Raw genomic sequence first — 17,372 nt, 5'->3', positions numbered from 1 at the left:
AAAAATTTACTAGGCTTTTCAAAGATTACATCACCTATCAAAATAGAAGGTGCAACTTCTCATTTTTCCATGGTTCTTTCCGGTAATCAAATAATTAATGGCAATAACATAAATCAAGTTGTACGAAAAAAAAGATAGCCTAAATTAAGAATATAACTTAGAGCATTGCAGAAAAAAAAAAATTGTTGATATAATCATAGAAGTAGCCGTTTATACAAGAAATTTAATCTTTCAGGGCCCGTTCGGCAAGAGTGGAATAGAGGAATAGAGCGGAAAAGATATTCTATTCCCGTCAAATAGAGTGTGCTCCGCAATTGAGGGTGAAAACCTTCATTAATGGAAGTGGAAGGAAGACGCTCACCCCCGAACAGTAATCTATACACCCCGATTTGGGGGTGAAGATTGTCGCTAAAAATCACTACGTGTTCACCTCCTCACAGTACGCGTTCACCTCCGCTTCCTCTCCGCTTCTTCAGTTCTGGAGCAGGTGAAACCTTCGGGCAGCTGCAGTCTGAGGCACCGTTCACCTCCGCACAGTGTATTTTCCTTCCTCTCCCTCCGTGTAATCTCAATTGGAGCACACCCTAAGAGAAGAAGTGAGTGGAATTGGAGAATTGAGAATAGTGAAATTAGGTTTGAGCTTTAACGGTCAAACCCTTTTTTTTTGCATTTTGATTCTTTCTTTATTTCTCTATGAGTCAATTCTTTATTTCATGAGAAATGTGGAATAGAGGAATTTTTTTTTTTAATTTAAGAGATAGATTTAGCTCGTTTACCAATGCTCTTCAACTCTTCTACTATTAACTGAACACGATCAGAATAGTGAAAAATTGAAGCTTAATTAAAATATCACTTTTCCTCACTATTTCTCTATTCCAATGATTTACCGAACGGACCGGAGTATTGTATCTAGCAATAATATGCCTGCATTTACTATCGTTTTCTTAAAAAAAATTTCAAATTTTATTTTTGATAAAATTGATTGTGTCACATCTTGAAAATTCAAGCGTACTTCTTTGGCATTACTACAAAAGAAGGGGCTTCGGTGAAAAATTTCAAAAACGTTTTTTTCATCCTTCTTACTTCATACATTGGCGCTCCTTAGGTAACACTATTTTTTCATCCTTCTTACTTCATACAAGTATCTCTTTAACTATTCCGCTGTTATTTTTTTTTAAAATTATTTTGCATCATTTTAGTATAAAATTTCGAATAAAGATAATAACAACGTTGTTTTTGCTTCACGTAATGCACATATAACAAAACGAAAAAAAAAACATATGCTCGTGTGCTGCGCGAAACTAACAAAGCATTATCAATATCTTCAGTCAAAATTTCGCACTTATTGATAATTTAAAATAAGTTTAATGTGCAATTTGATTTTTTCTTCTTCTTCTTCTTCTTCTTCTTCTTCTTCTTCTTCTTCTTCTTTTTATGTGGAATGTGATTCAGTGGGTTATAGTAATTTGTTTATAATTTGACGTAACGTAAAAGGGTACATTTTGGGAACATATAGTAATTAAACAATTTAATGTTGTTTCTCGGTAATAGAAAAAAATAAAATAAAGATAAGAAATATAAATAATGTGAAATGCTTCAGTGGGTATTCACTCTAATTCATTGTCACATCCTTTTATTCTCCGTGGCACCATCAATTCCATAAATTATACTGATCTGTAATCCACCTCAGAAAATTATATATTAGGCTTCAACTGTTAACTGAAATTTGAGATATCAGTAGGCACCACTGCCATTTTTCCTAATAATCAACTTCCGTGGTATATATATTTTTAATAATATTTTGTTGTATTGCTATGTAGTAACTTTTCATATATAATTTGCCATTTTAATGTTTTTGTATTGATGATTTTAGTCCAATTTTTTAAATGTTTCTATAAAGAAATAAATATTTGAAGCCTTGGAAATTATTTTGGAAATTCAACTAGTGCAATTAGATTAAATTTGCATTATCATATTAAGTTGATTGACAATAAGAATATAATAATTTTATAAATATTTTCATGAAAGAAATAACATTTGAAGCCTTGAAAATCATATTTGAAATTCAACTTGTGCAATTACTGTTATAAAAATAGAGAATCACACAACTTGGCTGCAGCAGTCAAGCATTCAAAAAAATAATAATAATAATAAAAAAAAAATAGAGAATCACACGGTGAACTGGTAGTTTTGAAGATATCTATCTTGTGCCAGGACATTTTTGCTAGCAGAAATGTAGAATTTAAGCCAATTCCAATTCCGATTCAAATTATAGTTTCAAGATCAAACTCTATCCGATATCCGGTCGATCGCAACCGTTGAATTTGATTTAAGATTTATGCAGATTAAGATTGTACAAATTTAAAAAAAATCAAATTGCTCTGGCAAGATATATTATAGACCGAATTTGATCTCAATCATACCACCTCCGATTTCATCAGATAGACGTTATCTTGTGAAGTCCAGCTGGTTGCTGATATGCTCTTGCTTTACATCCAAGGAACAAAATTGTCAACCAACAAAAGCCACAGCGGTGCCCCATTAACCAAGTCAGCATTAAACAACAAAAACACTTCTTCTCTTGAAGGGTCCTTTTACTACGTCACACCTCTCTTTTTTTAAGTACAGTATAGGTTTCCTCAAAAAAAAAAAACAAAAAAAAAACAAAGGTACAGCATAGATAAAAGGGATCCAAATCTGCTTCTATTTTTAGAATAGGAGGACCTTTCTCTCTTTTTTTTTTTTTTTTCTTGTATCTCTTTTCAAAAGCACTAGAAAATGAAATTCAATATGCTAAAAAGTGAAATCCACTAAAATCATTAAAGAACAACAGTTTAAGTCTTCTATATAAACACTTAGTTGATCTATATAAATATTTGACTAGAGTAGAACTAGAGTGTTCTTAAGTTCACCAAGTTCTTTGGTGAACTCAAATCTAAAACTTATCGAATCAGTTTTAAACGTTGAATCCAAACTGTTGAAACCCGTCTACTTTACGAGTGATGCGTCTACATGTAAAAAAACTTAATTTTGAAATTAATTTTGCATAGAGTCATGTGGTCAAAATACATTCAAAAAACGAATGCATTAAAATTAATTTATTAACCTTCTAATTTTGACCGCTTGACTTTAAACTAAATTAATTTGGATTTTTAATATTTTCACATGTAGACACATGTCACACATCATTCGTAAGGTATACGGATTTCAACGGTTCGAATTTCTCATTTGAAGTCGATTTGATAAATTTTAGACTTTAATTCACCAAGAGGCTTGGTAAACTTAAAAACACCCTAGTTCTACTGATTCACCTATATAAAAGCATCTGAAGAAGAAGAGAGTGCTCGAGAAAAGAAAAGAAAAAGATTTGAATTCATATAAAAGGCTGGCTGGGAATCTAATTAACTTGGAATATTCTCATAACAAGCAATTACTATCTTAACCAATTCCAGAAACGCTTCTTTTTGCGCTTTAAGTGCTATGATAATCATATTTCACCTATGTTTTTCTTCAAAGTAGATCGGATTGGTTGACACTTAGGGGTGTCAATGGCACCCGTTTACCCGTTTACCTTACCCGTATCGTATTCGATAAGACGGGTATGGGTAAGATTTTTTTTTCGTTAACTTATTGGGTATGAGTATGGGTAAGGATTTTTTTTCGTTAGATAAACGGATATGGGTACGGGTAAAGGTTATTTCATACCCATTGGGTAACGGGTAATTATATCATAAGAAGAATATTATGCTAAACATTTTACTTTTTTATTTGAATGTTTTATTATTTAGTTAAGAAATTGAATTTGTTAGAAGAGATATTTATGATTTTGATTTTCTTTTGCTTAATAAAAAAATTATTACTTATAATTAATTGCATATTTATATTTTAATTTTATATTAGTAATTGTGATTGCTTTGATGGTTTATTTGAAAAATTAATAAAATTATTATATTATGCTAACCATTTCGCCCACTACCGTTTCGTTACCCGCTAATCTTAACGGGTATGGGTAGGATAGGGTAAGACAAATTTTTAACGGGTATGGGTAGGATATGGGTAAGGTCAATTCTTAGTGGGTATGGGTGTGAAAATGGTTCCACCCTACCCGTATCGTACCCATTGACACCCCTATTGACACTTGACCGTTTAATTATTTTGCCATTCACACCTTGTTTGGATGGAGAGTAGAGGAAGAAATGGAAGGTAAAGAATAGAAGGGAATGTAATGGAATAGAAAGGAAGATTAACATATTTAACTTCTTCGTGTTTGGATGATTAATGAGAGAAAATAAATTTAACTTTCTTTTCCGTCTTATTTCTTGTTTGATTGATTACAATTTAGGAGGTTAGTGAGAAATTCGGTGACTGTTGTAGGTTTGATGAAAAAATCTTATATGATAATTATATATGTAAAATAGTGTTGAGTATTTGTGTGATTTTTTCTAAAAATGTTTGTAACAAAATTTCTTTCCATTAGTTATGCTCCAATTTGAGAGGGAAACCGATTTTATTAATTGTAATGATACAAGATTAAACCTTTTACCTCCGACATAATTTTATCAACCAAACACGATTTAACAGAAAATTTTTATTCCTTTCCATTTCCTCCCTTCCTCTATTCTCCATCCAAGGTGTCAATAAAATGATTCCAAATAGTCAACGAGGTTTGATAATTGTTCGAGTTTAATTATAACCCGTCTTTTGTATCAGACTATCGTGTTGGTGCTCTTGTAAACGAGAAGGAAAATAAGTTTGAACAAGAAATATTTTGTTACAGATTTTTTCAGCAATGATAATTTATCATTATTTTCTTTGAATCATTCAGAAGCAAATCTTAATTATATGCGTAACCACTTTAATTCCTCTATGGATATTAACAGCAAATGAAAAAGTACCAATTTCATATTATATATATAAACTAAATCCTAATTAATTTAACTGATAAATTTGTCCATATGTTTATATATATATATATATATATATTTTACAGTTCACATATGAAAAGAAAATATTATTAGAGAAGTATGAAAAGAAAATAAAAATGGTAAAGACTGAACGAGGCCGACATGTGGTGCCATACGCAGTGTTTTAAAATGCGGTTTTGTTCATGCATGCGGATTTATATATGGGGATTTTAAAATAAAAATTCTCCTTCTTATTAAGGAGCTTAATGTCTAGATCCTGCAAGGGTTCTGATTTACTTTTTTTTTTTCGGAATGATGCTCAGCCGTTGAATTTTCAGATCGCACATAGATGAATTTTCCAAATTATGAGTTTCAACACTTAAGTATGCACTAGTTGCGCCGCATATGATCCCAGTGCCCGTAGACCGCGCACCGCACCCGTGGATCGCGCCTCTGAACCATGCACGACACCTGCGGACTGAGCCTGTGCATCGCACACCCTTTTTCTTTTTTTCTGCTGAAGGCGGGATTCGAACCCAGTTGGGTTCTGTTGGTGCCAAAATTTCTACCATTACACTAGAGTTCACATGTGTTATCTTGTAGATAAATATAGTATTTAACTATTTTTCTCTACAAATTTGATTTAAATTATCTCTCCTTTTTATTAAGAAGCTTAATGATTTCTACCAATGTTATCAGAACCGGATCGGACATCGACCCGGTAAAACTCCGGGTCATTGGTTCACTGGTTGGACCAGTGGTTCAACCGATTCAACTGCTGGTTTTTTTAATAGTTACAACTAATAACCTCAAATACTAACCAGTTATTTAATTTTTCGTCTAAGTTCTTACAAGAATAAATGCCACATTTGACATAATAAACATTTTTAGTTCAGAAATTTGCACAAAAATCCCTAAACCACAATAAGATGTACCAGAACACGTCAATAACATAAGAGAATTAACAATACCGAAATACCATTTCAAATAAAAGCAAGTCAATTGTTACAACTTCCAAATAGTCTCACACATCTCAAGCCTCATACATCAAATATAAAAGTTTAACTTTTCAAATGACTAAGAAGATAAACTAGCAACAAAATTTAAAGACTAAAAGTTACGATTCTTAAAAAAAAGACGCCTCGTCATTAACCATCCACTTAGACACGCTAAATCAACCTTCTCTTTTTCTTCTTTTATTTGTAAAACACTCTTAATAAATGGTTGAGCATCGGGTGTGGTATGAAATATGTAGCCATCAACACCAAGTTTTAATTGCCAGTTTCTTCTTCTTATGAGCACTGTCTGTTCTCCACCAAACACATTTTCTTGCAAAAATTCATTAAAGATCATCAAAATCAACTCAAACTTTATAATAATCATTTGCCTTAAGGAAGTGTATCTATATAACTTAATTCTAACTTTAATCATTATTAATCAACGCATTATTGTAATATCTAAGTAAATGTTTCAAACATAACTAAAATTGGGATATTTCATCCATGCTTACATTAATCAATTAATATTGCTTCTCTCTATTAAATTATAAAACTGTAATATTAAACATGGAAACACCAAAACTTGTTAAAATACTAATTAAGCCTTATTAATTCAAATTTTAGATCACATTCCACAAGTACCATAAATACAAGTAGAACCATAACCGATACTGGTAAATAACAAAGGTGCATGGTTAATCAATTTAAAGTTTTAAACCCCACACATATACACAAGCAAAACATAAAATTTACAACTATATCCTATTAGTAGTGCTATATATGCTCCCAGATATACGACAGTACAACCAAGAAAAGAAAATTATCCAGTACGGTCTATGTGGAAATCCCATGTCAAAATGTCTTTGGCTTTAGTTTGAGCATTTCATCAAACAACTTATATGCATGGATCCATTCAATAAAATTAACTCAAAATTTTCATAAATTTACTTACAGTTCTTGATCTTAGGAGCTTTTTTTGTGATTCGGATTCAAACGAAGTCTGTAAAACGAGATTGAGCAACAATCAAATTGACAGCAGAGAGGAGGTCGAAGTAGAAGGAGATTTTAGAAAAACAACTTCCCATCTTCACCACCGAAGAAAAGACAAGAAATCACAGGAAAATTGGAGAATGATTTGAGAAAGGAGAAAATAAATATACGATATCGGAGATCAGTAGGAGAAGGAGATTTAGATGAATCTGTTTTGAACCGCGGTTTTCTGTCGGTTTAAATCAGCGACATTTAATAAAAACCGCTCGGTTTAATCCGTCATAAACGGTTCATTACCTTAAGCGATCCACTTGAAGAACCGAACCGGATTAGTGACTGGGTCCGATTTTTTCCGGTTAAACCACCGGTCCGGTCCGATTCTGATAACACTGATTTCTACTACATAATTTGCTCCCGTTGCTGTGCACGGGCACGATTACTAGTATATATATATATATTCATATATTTGAATTTATTTTCACATAATGACATAACCAACAATAGTTTTTTGATATTTTTCACATAAATTTTAATTAAAATACAATCAAATTATCAAAACCGCATGGAAGGACTGCATGGCCACATAATTCAGTCCGCATGACCGCATATTCGGACCGCATGGTCGCATTTTTAATCCGCATATGCGTTTTTTAATTCCGCATGACCGCATATTCGGACTGCATATACGGCTGCATGGTTACAACTGCATGGACATTCTGAGCACGGCTGCCGACCGCATACGCATATGCAGCCCATGCGGCGGCATTTTAAAACACTGGCCATACGTGTTGAGCAACACCAATATGATAACGGCGTATCTTGACATGACACATCTACTACTGCATTATAAGTCGACACAATGCATTATTTTAATACGATATGCCTGACACAGTGACACGTGTAAAACTCAGATTATAAACCCTACTTCGCTACACCTAGGAATAACGACTATTTATTATTTTTGTAGGTGGTCCCATTGTAATATGTTTTTAACATACCTTAATTGATTGAGGGTTCTTATCAAGGATACCACACGCTGTTCATCTCCACGTCGGACACAAGGAATCAAATACATCCATTAATCTCTAAAAAATAATAACCACTACAAATGATCTACAATGATTGTAGAGCGTTATTATCACGGGAGAGAAATATATGGTTGCCTCGCTGTTTCGTGCCTCACACAACAAATGCAATAGTTCCTTACGCCAAGAATATATCTGACCCCAATTAATCATCTCTCTCTCACGTTGACATGTCTCTTCTCAATGAAACCTCTGCTTCTCTCCTCGTCACAAAAATTCTTTGCGTAGATACTAGAAAGGATACATAAATATATTATCTGTCATAGGTGAAAGATCGAACACTGATATTTTTTTGCTAGCTAGCATTGTGAAAACTGGTGTACATTTAAGAAAGAGACTAGACATAGCTCTTTAATTTCTAGAATAATATTAATTTTCGATCCAAATGTATAAGAAAATTTTCTAAAACTATTTCTAAATTATTATAATTAGTAGAGATATTCATGCTGTCTCAATCTATAAGGCAAGCCGAAAACATTAGTTACAACATAATATATATCAAAAGAAAATTAATTACACTATTTCAAAATTTGAGTACTATTTAAATAGCACAGTCATTTAGAAGTAAAGAATTTGGTCAAATCCTTGAAGAACTCTGTGTTGGATTTTTCCCAACTTTACTTGGCCCAAAAAGGCCCGGCCCAAAATAAGCTTTATGTGATTGGAAGAAGGGAGAAAATTTTCTCCAGTAGAGCACTGAAGAAGAGAAAGAAAGCCTTACTCCTTGTTCTGTTCACACACCAACGCAGGGGGAGAGGGAGCCATCTAATCGGCTAGCTGCCTGGCCAGCTTGACTTCATCTGAGAAAACTCTTGCGTATCTTTCCCTCCAAATGACAAAACACATAACTGTTTGTATTTGTAGTATTCTGACTGTGTGAGAAAGCTTGGCGAATTGAGCTTATATAGTTTGTCTGTAGTCCCCCAATATGAAGGAATCACAACGTGAACCCACAGTTTGTAAACATGTGGTGGGGTTTGATATATTCCTTCTTATTCCTCTTTTGCGGGATGCAAATATGGTTTGTGTCATGACTCATGAGCCATTTGTTGAGCCTCCATAGGTGGATAGTTTTGGTGTAGCCTTTGCACATGTTGTATAGAGATGACATAACATGATCTTGAGGTTTCCTCGTTAGATTCCATGGATCTATGTTGTATTTCGTGCACATCAACTATTCGATGAAATGTTTCAATGACATTTTTCTTCTTATCAGGTTCCTAACAGTATGTAGTCTGTACCTTAACAAAAATCATTGGATGTTAACTAAAGTCTGAAGTTCTGTTGCTTACTAATGAGACCACCACCAAAAACTTCAAGATCTCACTAATTTTAGTGTTAGTTGGTTTTAGAAGCAAGTCGGTAATGGCTTACATCTCTTATGATAAGTTTGTTCTTTTGTTGCACAATTAGTCATGTAGCGGATCCTGTAATAAGATTTGTACAATAGAGTAGACAAACATGATTCAAATTGAGGTTATGATGATGTTTTGATTTAGCTTCAATATTACATGATAATCTAGAGTTTAGCTAGGTACATGCTTTCCTAGTTCCTACACTTCAGATTTTGATTGTTTGATGTTGTAGCTAATTATCCGTTTGATATTTTTCGAAGCACTGATCTTGTATTAATTTATATATTTTGTAGAACCAAAAAAAAAATAATAATCTGTAAAGGAACTGAACCCTAGAATATGTAAAGAATTTAATACTCATAAATCATCTTAATAGCTTCGCCTTTGTGGAAACCATTAGAAATAATTGAATACCCATAAATTTCATTTTAATAACTTTTGTATTTGCATTAGTGAATTGTGAAAGAAGCTTTGTGTCGCACTAAAAATGTTACAAATAAAATAAAAGACATACAAATCAAAATGTATACATATGGAATTTTTCAGAAAACACAAAGAAGTTCGCTATTCATACTGATTGAAACTGAGTGTTTCTTACACATCAGGAGTAAATACACCAATCAAATTCTGGACTGATCATTGGTACCAAAATTGTCCTTTAGCTATAAAATTTTACACACTGTACACAAAATGTTGTAATAAGGATGTTTTGCTAGCTGATGTCATACACTCACAATGACAGATAGTCCGGTTTAGGATAGAATTACTAGGAGTAGATTATCAAGACTGGATAGCTCTACTACACATCATTAGCACAACCTCTTTCACTCTTCCACATGATTACATTGAATGAAAATGGGAGGCTTCAGGGAAGTTTTCAACACACTATATTTACACACTTCTTAATTTTGGGGGGGCTAAACCTAGTGACTCAATGATTTGGTGGAAATTACCAGTTCCACCAAAAATAAAAATCTTTATGTGGTTAGTATCCCATAACACAATATTGACCAAAGATAATCTTACATTGAAAGGGTGGGTTGGAGACCAAACTTGTCATTTCTGTTCTGAGCATGAATCCATTAATCACTTATTTATAAGTTGCAATTTAGCACAACAAATTTGGTTTTAGGGGGGATTTCACGTATACCCCTCAAAAACTTCAAAATTACGTATTTCCCCCTCTAAATTTGGAAATTACGTATTTCCCCCTCTAAAGTTCAAAAACTCACATATTTACCCATTTCATTGTCTTTTATATTAAAACTCATTCTAAATATATAAAATACCTATTTTACCCTTCATTAAAAGTATAAAATGCCCCATCGAACTCAAATTTGAATCTGAAAGATTTCTCTACCGTCCGATCCACACGTATTGCAATAAGATTATTGCGTGTTCGCTTCAAGATTCGTGCTAATCTAGCCCGCACGAATCTCAAAGCAATTTTGATATGTGTTCATCGCATTAAGATCTGTGTAAATTGCATCAATTTCAGTGTTTGTTCACTTCAAGATTCGTGCTGATCTAGCGCGCACGGATCTCAAAGTAATTCAGACAGTAGAGGAACCTTTAGATTCAAATTGGAGTCAGATGGGTGTTTTATGCTTTTTAATAAAAGGGTAAAATATGTATTTTATAAATTTAGAATGTATTTTAATAGAAAAGACAATAAAATGGGTAAATATGTGAGTTTTTGAAGTTTAGAGGGGGAAATATGTAATTTCAAATTTTAGAGGGGGAAATACGTAATTTTGAAGTTTTTGAGGGGTATACGTGAAATTCCCCCTTGGTTTTATTTAGGTAAAAGTCAATGGGTAATGCAAAATTGGCATACATGAGATGATATCTTACATTTTGCACAGACGTTGGATTATGCAAACAGAACTGGTTTCATGATTGTTTTAAGTGCAGTTAGTTGGAGTATTTGGAAACATCGAAATGAAGTATGCTTTACTAATGGTCATGTTAAAACTGCCAGATCATTAATTTTGCTCATTAAAATCTTGTGTGGCTATTGGTCAGGTACCTTGAAGAAGAAAGCCAAAGATGCGGTTGGAGAGTGGCTTCCTGTGATTGAAGATGCTATTCCATTAGCTCAGTACATGCCCATGGAGGTGGTCGTTTACCAGCCAGCAACCGACTCTGATGGGGGGTCCTCCTGCGATGACCTAGATGCGATGAAGACTAAACCCCAATTTTGTCATTTAGATATTATTAGCCTCAGCCCATTACTTAGCGGCTTAATTTTAGCAACATTAGTCTATTTTTGGAATATTGCAAGTATTAAGCTTTGGATGATGTATGTCTTAGTGTTTGTTTTGTTGTTGTGGTTTTTTTTGTTGTTGACTCTAAAACTGAAACAACTGTGATGGTGTAAATATCCATATTCCGATCAATGAAATGGGCATTTTGCCTTTTTTTTAATATACTGATTGAAACTGGAACTATGATTCTATGAAATCACTGTGAATTCTTAAAATAAATATTTTGTTGTAAATAGAAAAGGCAAAACATTATTGTAAAGTTAAATAAAGAAGATAAAAAGCTATTGGTTAGGTTGTATATACTTGTACTTCACTCTTTACCAGCAATAGTTGCCAAAATATGGTTTCAAGTGTGAAAAAAATGACTTATTCTATATATTAATGGTGTGTTTTTTAATAGCAAAAACTGGGTTAAATATATTTTACTTTACTTTTATTGGAGATTTAAATTAGTAGGATTTTGTCACACGTTTTGCCAAAAAAACAAGATAATCTTCGCATTCATAAAATTAATTATGGTAAATTTAAGAGGCAAATAATATTACTAATGTAGAAAGAAAGTTTAAAGAAAGAAATTTGCAAGACAAATAAAAGTATGGGAGTCCCATGCAAAAATTGCAAATCATTAAATTGTGGCAGCAGATTAAATGAATAGATGGCGTTCCATTCATTGCCTTTTTTTTCATTTAAAAAAAAATGTGGAGTCCATTTGTTGGTACAAAATCAGATTTGTAGCTGAAATTAAATTGGGCTTGCTTCTATTCTCACAGGAATCTCTGTATCCCTCTCTACTTTCTCACCTCACATTTACACTTAATTACACTCTGTTTCTCTCTCTACCTTTCAACCGTTACATATTCCCAAGTCATGGTTTTTGAGCACCTGAGAAGCTTTGTGTCACACTCCACTCACTAATTTATTGTGCATCAAATGAACCAACCAGATGCAAAACTGATCCCTGAAGTATGTAATAAATCTTAAATTGATTTCAAGTAACTTGTACAGTGTGGCAACTTTAGCATTTCATTCACACTATTTCCGTTTTGTCAACCTAAATTAAGTTACTCTGTTATATTAATTAATTGATATTATTAAACAAATATATATTTATATAGTCAAAATTAACAAATGTCCCAATTATTCTTAACTTGAAAATTATTTAATAACAATAGGTGCATAATTAACCCAAATTCCAATCATGTCCTATTCAGACAGTTCAATTTGTATTTCTTAAAAAAAAAAAAAAATCTCAAAATTCAGTTTTCACAAACCAACAACATAATACTTGACTTGTTCTCTAGCTAATTTAAACAGTACTAGAAACCACTGTAAGGAGCATATTCTATTTTTATTTCTGTTAATTTTCCTAAAATAATGTACCTGTTCTAGAACTTCTAATTGAGCTGGGAGGATAACTTTATTATCTGTTAATTAGTATGTAGAATTACAGTACAGTTCTACCTCTACAACCAGTAAATAGTACAATCAAATCAAACCAAACTGACTGTGGCCTCCTCAACAAATCTAAGTTAGACCACACTAACAATAGAAAAAAAATACAACACATCTAACTATACTACTCTCTCTCTCCCTCTACACACCCATAGACAAGTATCACAGACCCAACTCTATCTTCTCCACAGTTTCTATTTTGCTATATTTAAGTCGCTTTACAGTGCATAACTAAGGAAAATTAACCGATCCCCGCGCTTCTATTTCACAGTTAACAAAAATAGAGTAGAAAGAGAGAAATATAGAGACCGAAGAATATTAATAAAATAAAATAACCTAAAATTAAGTTGCTGGTTCTCTCTGTGTGTCGCTTGACTCTCCTCATATAAACGCTCCCCCTTTGTTCCTTTTCCTTCACTATCAGTTTAATAATTTTACACCTCTCCGACTTCCTTCTCTCTCTCTCTCTCTCTCTCTCTCTCTCTCTCTCTCTCTCTCTCGGTCCCTCTACCTTCCACCTCACACTTCTCCTTGTCTTTAATTTATCTCTTTCACAGGCATGAGTCCCCCAATTGAGAAGATTGATGATGTTAAAAGGTTGACGAAGCGCAAGCGTTCACAGCGGCACTGCTACATCAACTCAATTTCGCAGCCGCTTCCTCCAGCACCGGTCATCACCTCGTCACCCTCTTCATCGGTTGATTTCTCTGGTATTACCACTACAGAGGAGGAAGATATAGACCTTGCACAGAGTCTCCTCCTCCTTTCCAGAGCTGGTAATTTGAAAGACCAGGAGGCTGCCGTGCAATCCGACACCCCCACCTCCCCGCCTCCACCCCTAAAGATTGAAAAGGCTGAAAAAACTGAAACAACCGATAACTCAATGACAAGCCATCGGTTGATAGAAGCCACGGCTCAGATGAACGGCAACGACTATCCATGCAAGACTTGCAATAAACGGTTCAACTCTTTTCAAGCCCTTGGAGGTCACCGTGCCAGCCACAAAAAACCAAAGCTCAGCTCAGATGAAACCAAGGTGCAATCTCCCACCGACACCGGTGCAACAAGCGGTATAATTCTAAAGCTAAATGATATTACTAACTGTAATGAAATTCAAGTCAATTCGCCGGTGGTGAAGTCTCCGGGTCCTACTATCAGCAATAAAGTGCGGGTACATGAGTGCCAGATATGTCACGCTGAGTTCAATACGGGACAAGCGCTTGGCGGTCACATGAGGAGGCACAAGCCACTGAATGGTGGTGGAGATTCATCAAAGAATAAAAAAGAAAAAAGTGGTTTGCAGTTAGATCTTAATTTCCCTCCATCCGATCAAGAGGAGACAGTAGTGCAAAAACCGCCGCCGACAGTTTTCCCTTTCGAGGGAAACCCTCCGACGACTCAGCTTTTACTGGGAAGCTCAGCATTAACAAATTGCCTATATTGATCTGAAGAAATCGATCTGAAATTGATGCTAATTAACATTATTTTTTTTGTTCATTTTATAGTTTTTAGAAAAAGAATTTGGTTTGCTTGTTGTGAATTATAGCATCAATATAAGTTAAATTAATTGATTCTTTAATTGGAGTATCCAAGCATGCATGAACTGTTCCTGCTGTGTGTTAGTTGTAAATAGAAGCGATCAAAATAGTGTCCGGTTTAGGTATTGTCTCTTCCTTTTTCTATCGGCCACTATTATTGTTCTGATCTATTTTTAATTATTTTGCTATTTTTCTTGGTGTATGCTTCTTGTTGCGTTGAATACTAGTACAAAAATAGTTAAGTCATGGCGTGCATGAGAGAAATAGCAATTCCTCTGTTGCACTTGTTTTGGGTCGTTTTATGTAATAGGTCCCATTTGATCTTTTTTAAGTATATGGGGCCTACAATTCAGTAACTCGCTATGTATAATCTGATAGAAAGTGAGAATAATGAAGTGAGAAGAGCTTTTTTTTGGGTTTTTGCTCCACCACCAAGTAAAAAGGTGGAGCCAAAGGATCAGGTTCTTTTCCTCATCATGAGTTTGTTTTGTTTGCAAGAACTTCCCTCTCACATTTAATGCAAATTGGAATTGGCAATTCAAAAAAAGGAAAAAAGAAGAACAAAATGGAATAAAAAGAATCCCCAGTAGAGTTTTCACTGCCCACGTACACTTGCTGGATGCTCTCTCTCTCTCTCTCTCTCTCTCTCTCTCTCTCTCTCTCTCTCACGTTTTAGATGTATCTAGCTGCATCTTTTATCGTACCAAAAGTGCTATCTACATGTTTATCTTCTTCTCTCCTTTTGCCTAAAACATCAGTGTCGCAGTTAGATACCAATAAATGCCATCAAAATCTCTTCCATCTGTGTTAGGAATCTGTTATCCATCAGATCTTGTTGTCTCAATATTAGCCATCGATCCATCCATTAATGTTTTTCCTTGTAATATAATAAAATTTGGCAATTAGGATTATGAGTTTATGACATTTAATTGTGTATACATTTTACACAAGTAGGTGTGTACTGGAAAGCCAGAAAAATACGTATGATACTTTTCTTGGCAAAACAACTGGCATGGATTGCTTGTACTTTGAGTAACTGGTAAAAGAGTTTGCTTGGCAAGTTGAGTTTGGAGTAAGTGGAGTCACTCAACCTAACCCTAGTTTAACAGTTATATATGGAAGAAAGTATATATATGTTTATATGAATTAATGACTTGGTCAGATCCATAGGTAGGTAACAGTTAAGTGCACGGCTAGATTTTGAATTCAGTTCTTCTGTATTCCAAAGGGATGAAACAAATTATGTGCTGGAAAGTGCTAATTCATATCGTCACCTAAAGTAACTCAAATTTTGGGTTTAGATCGGGACCATCAGATTTGTTTTGGCACGAATATTAGAGGAGCCCCGTGCATTTCACTTCGGATCTGATTGGTCCAAATTATGATCAGATCGATCCGGATCTAAACTCAAAATTTAAGTTACTTCAGAGGATTCGGACTCAGAAAGTAGCAGCATGCTAAGCTAGGTTAAGATAACTCGTTTTCAAACAAAAAAAGATAAAAAAAGAAAAGAAAAAAGTTAGCCTTGAGTCTTTATTTAGGAATTTATTAATTGGACATACGAGTGAGCAGTAGAATAAGAGGTTAATTGGCATGAAAAATATACTTCCAAAAATAAAGAGAAATATATATACTGGTGAATGAAAACTCTAATTTTAAGGTTTATTTAATTTAAAATAGGAGAAATGGTTTTGCAATTTTAGTCTTATAGTAATGATACATACGCTATTATTTACTTATTTATTTATTAATTTATTTTATTTTATTTTTTTTTTTTTTTTGGGGGGGGGGGGGGGGGGTCGTCTCAATATTCAAACTCATAAATTTACAAGTTTTATTGTCCTCATTTAAATTTATAAAATATCTATTTACCCTTTATAAATATCGGTCTTATATTTGATTGGTTTTCGAAGGCCAAATAGATATTTTATAAAGGATAAATGGTATAATGAGTATCTTATAAGATTGACATATTTTTTAAACAGACTACATCTTTTTTATGCTCTTAATAAAGGTAAAATGGTTATTTTATAAATTTAAAATGAGTTTTAATATAAACAGCAATAAAAATGGGTAAATTTGTGACTTTTGAAAGTTTAGAGGGGGAATACATAATTTTGACATTTAGAGGGGGGAATACGTAAATTGAAGTTTTTGAGGGGATTACGTGAAATTCCCCCTTTTTTCGGTAGGAACTCTTGCTAAATAAGTAAATTGTTTTTTCCTCTTTGATGAGATGGATAACGCTAAAAGCCTAATTATAATTTATCAGACTATAATTAATTTCTACATGATCGATGAAATCGAAATTACCAACTATAGTAAAGATCATTGGCAAACATGAGATTCTTTTCCTTTATATAACTTTTTTAAAATAATGAAAAACATAACAACTAATATTTAAGTGAATGATTGTTTCTGGTACAGGACCTAAATAAGTGAGAAACAAAATATTAAATAATATATCAATTCCAATTTTTCAACAATTCTAACCAAATGTTTAAATAACATTTATCGCGTCATAGCGGCATGGTTAAAAAAAAATAGCGCTACGGCCATATAGTGTCGCTATCGCGTGCTATTTAGAACTTTGATTCTAACACAAAACACTCAGGTGCAGAAGTAGTAATAGATTAAAGGGCACTAATTAATCCCCTATAAATTCAAATTTTTCAATTTAATTTATGTATAGAAATATACTACTTTTTGCAGCGTCCCCAATCTCAAATTTCTAGTTTTTTCCCCTGAAAATACTCTGTCCAGTATAGAGTTTGGTAAATACC

General features: G+C 33.5%; 1 protein-coding gene and 1 long non-coding RNA gene across 2 annotated transcripts; one reads left to right on the top strand and one right to left on the bottom strand.

The window, feature by feature from the left end:
• Positions 1 to 6,084: 6,084 nt before the first annotated feature.
• LOC144543827 (uncharacterized) lies at positions 6,085 to 7,238 on the bottom strand. The gene is made up of 2 exons (XR_013508092.1): positions 6,855 to 7,238; positions 6,085 to 6,232 (listed from the first exon to the last, which is right to left on the bottom strand). It is a non-coding gene; the product is annotated as an uncharacterized LOC144543827 (long non-coding RNA).
• Positions 7,239 to 13,315: 6,077 nt separating this feature from the next.
• On the top strand, positions 13,316 to 14,645 carry LOC144543829 (zinc finger protein ZAT9-like). The gene has a single exon (XM_078292263.1). The coding sequence runs from the start codon at positions 13,611 to 13,613 to the stop codon at positions 14,493 to 14,495; it is 885 nt and encodes a 294-aa protein (XP_078148389.1). The 5' UTR covers positions 13,316 to 13,610; the 3' UTR covers positions 14,496 to 14,645.
• The last annotated feature ends 2,727 nt before the right edge of the window (positions 14,646 to 17,372 follow it).

This window comes from Carex rostrata, chromosome 25 (genome assembly GCF_964058835.1).
Source record: "Carex rostrata chromosome 25, lpCarRost1.2, whole genome shotgun sequence".
NCBI classification, from domain to species: domain Eukaryota; kingdom Viridiplantae; phylum Streptophyta; class Magnoliopsida; order Poales; family Cyperaceae; genus Carex; species Carex rostrata.
This window is presented reverse-complemented; position numbering and strand designations above follow the sequence as displayed.

Excerpts from the sequence above, each read along its gene's own strand:
- LOC144543829 (XM_078292263.1), top strand. The coding sequence starts at position 13,611 with ATGAGTCCCCCAATTGAGAAGATTGATGATGTTAAAAGGTTGACGAAG.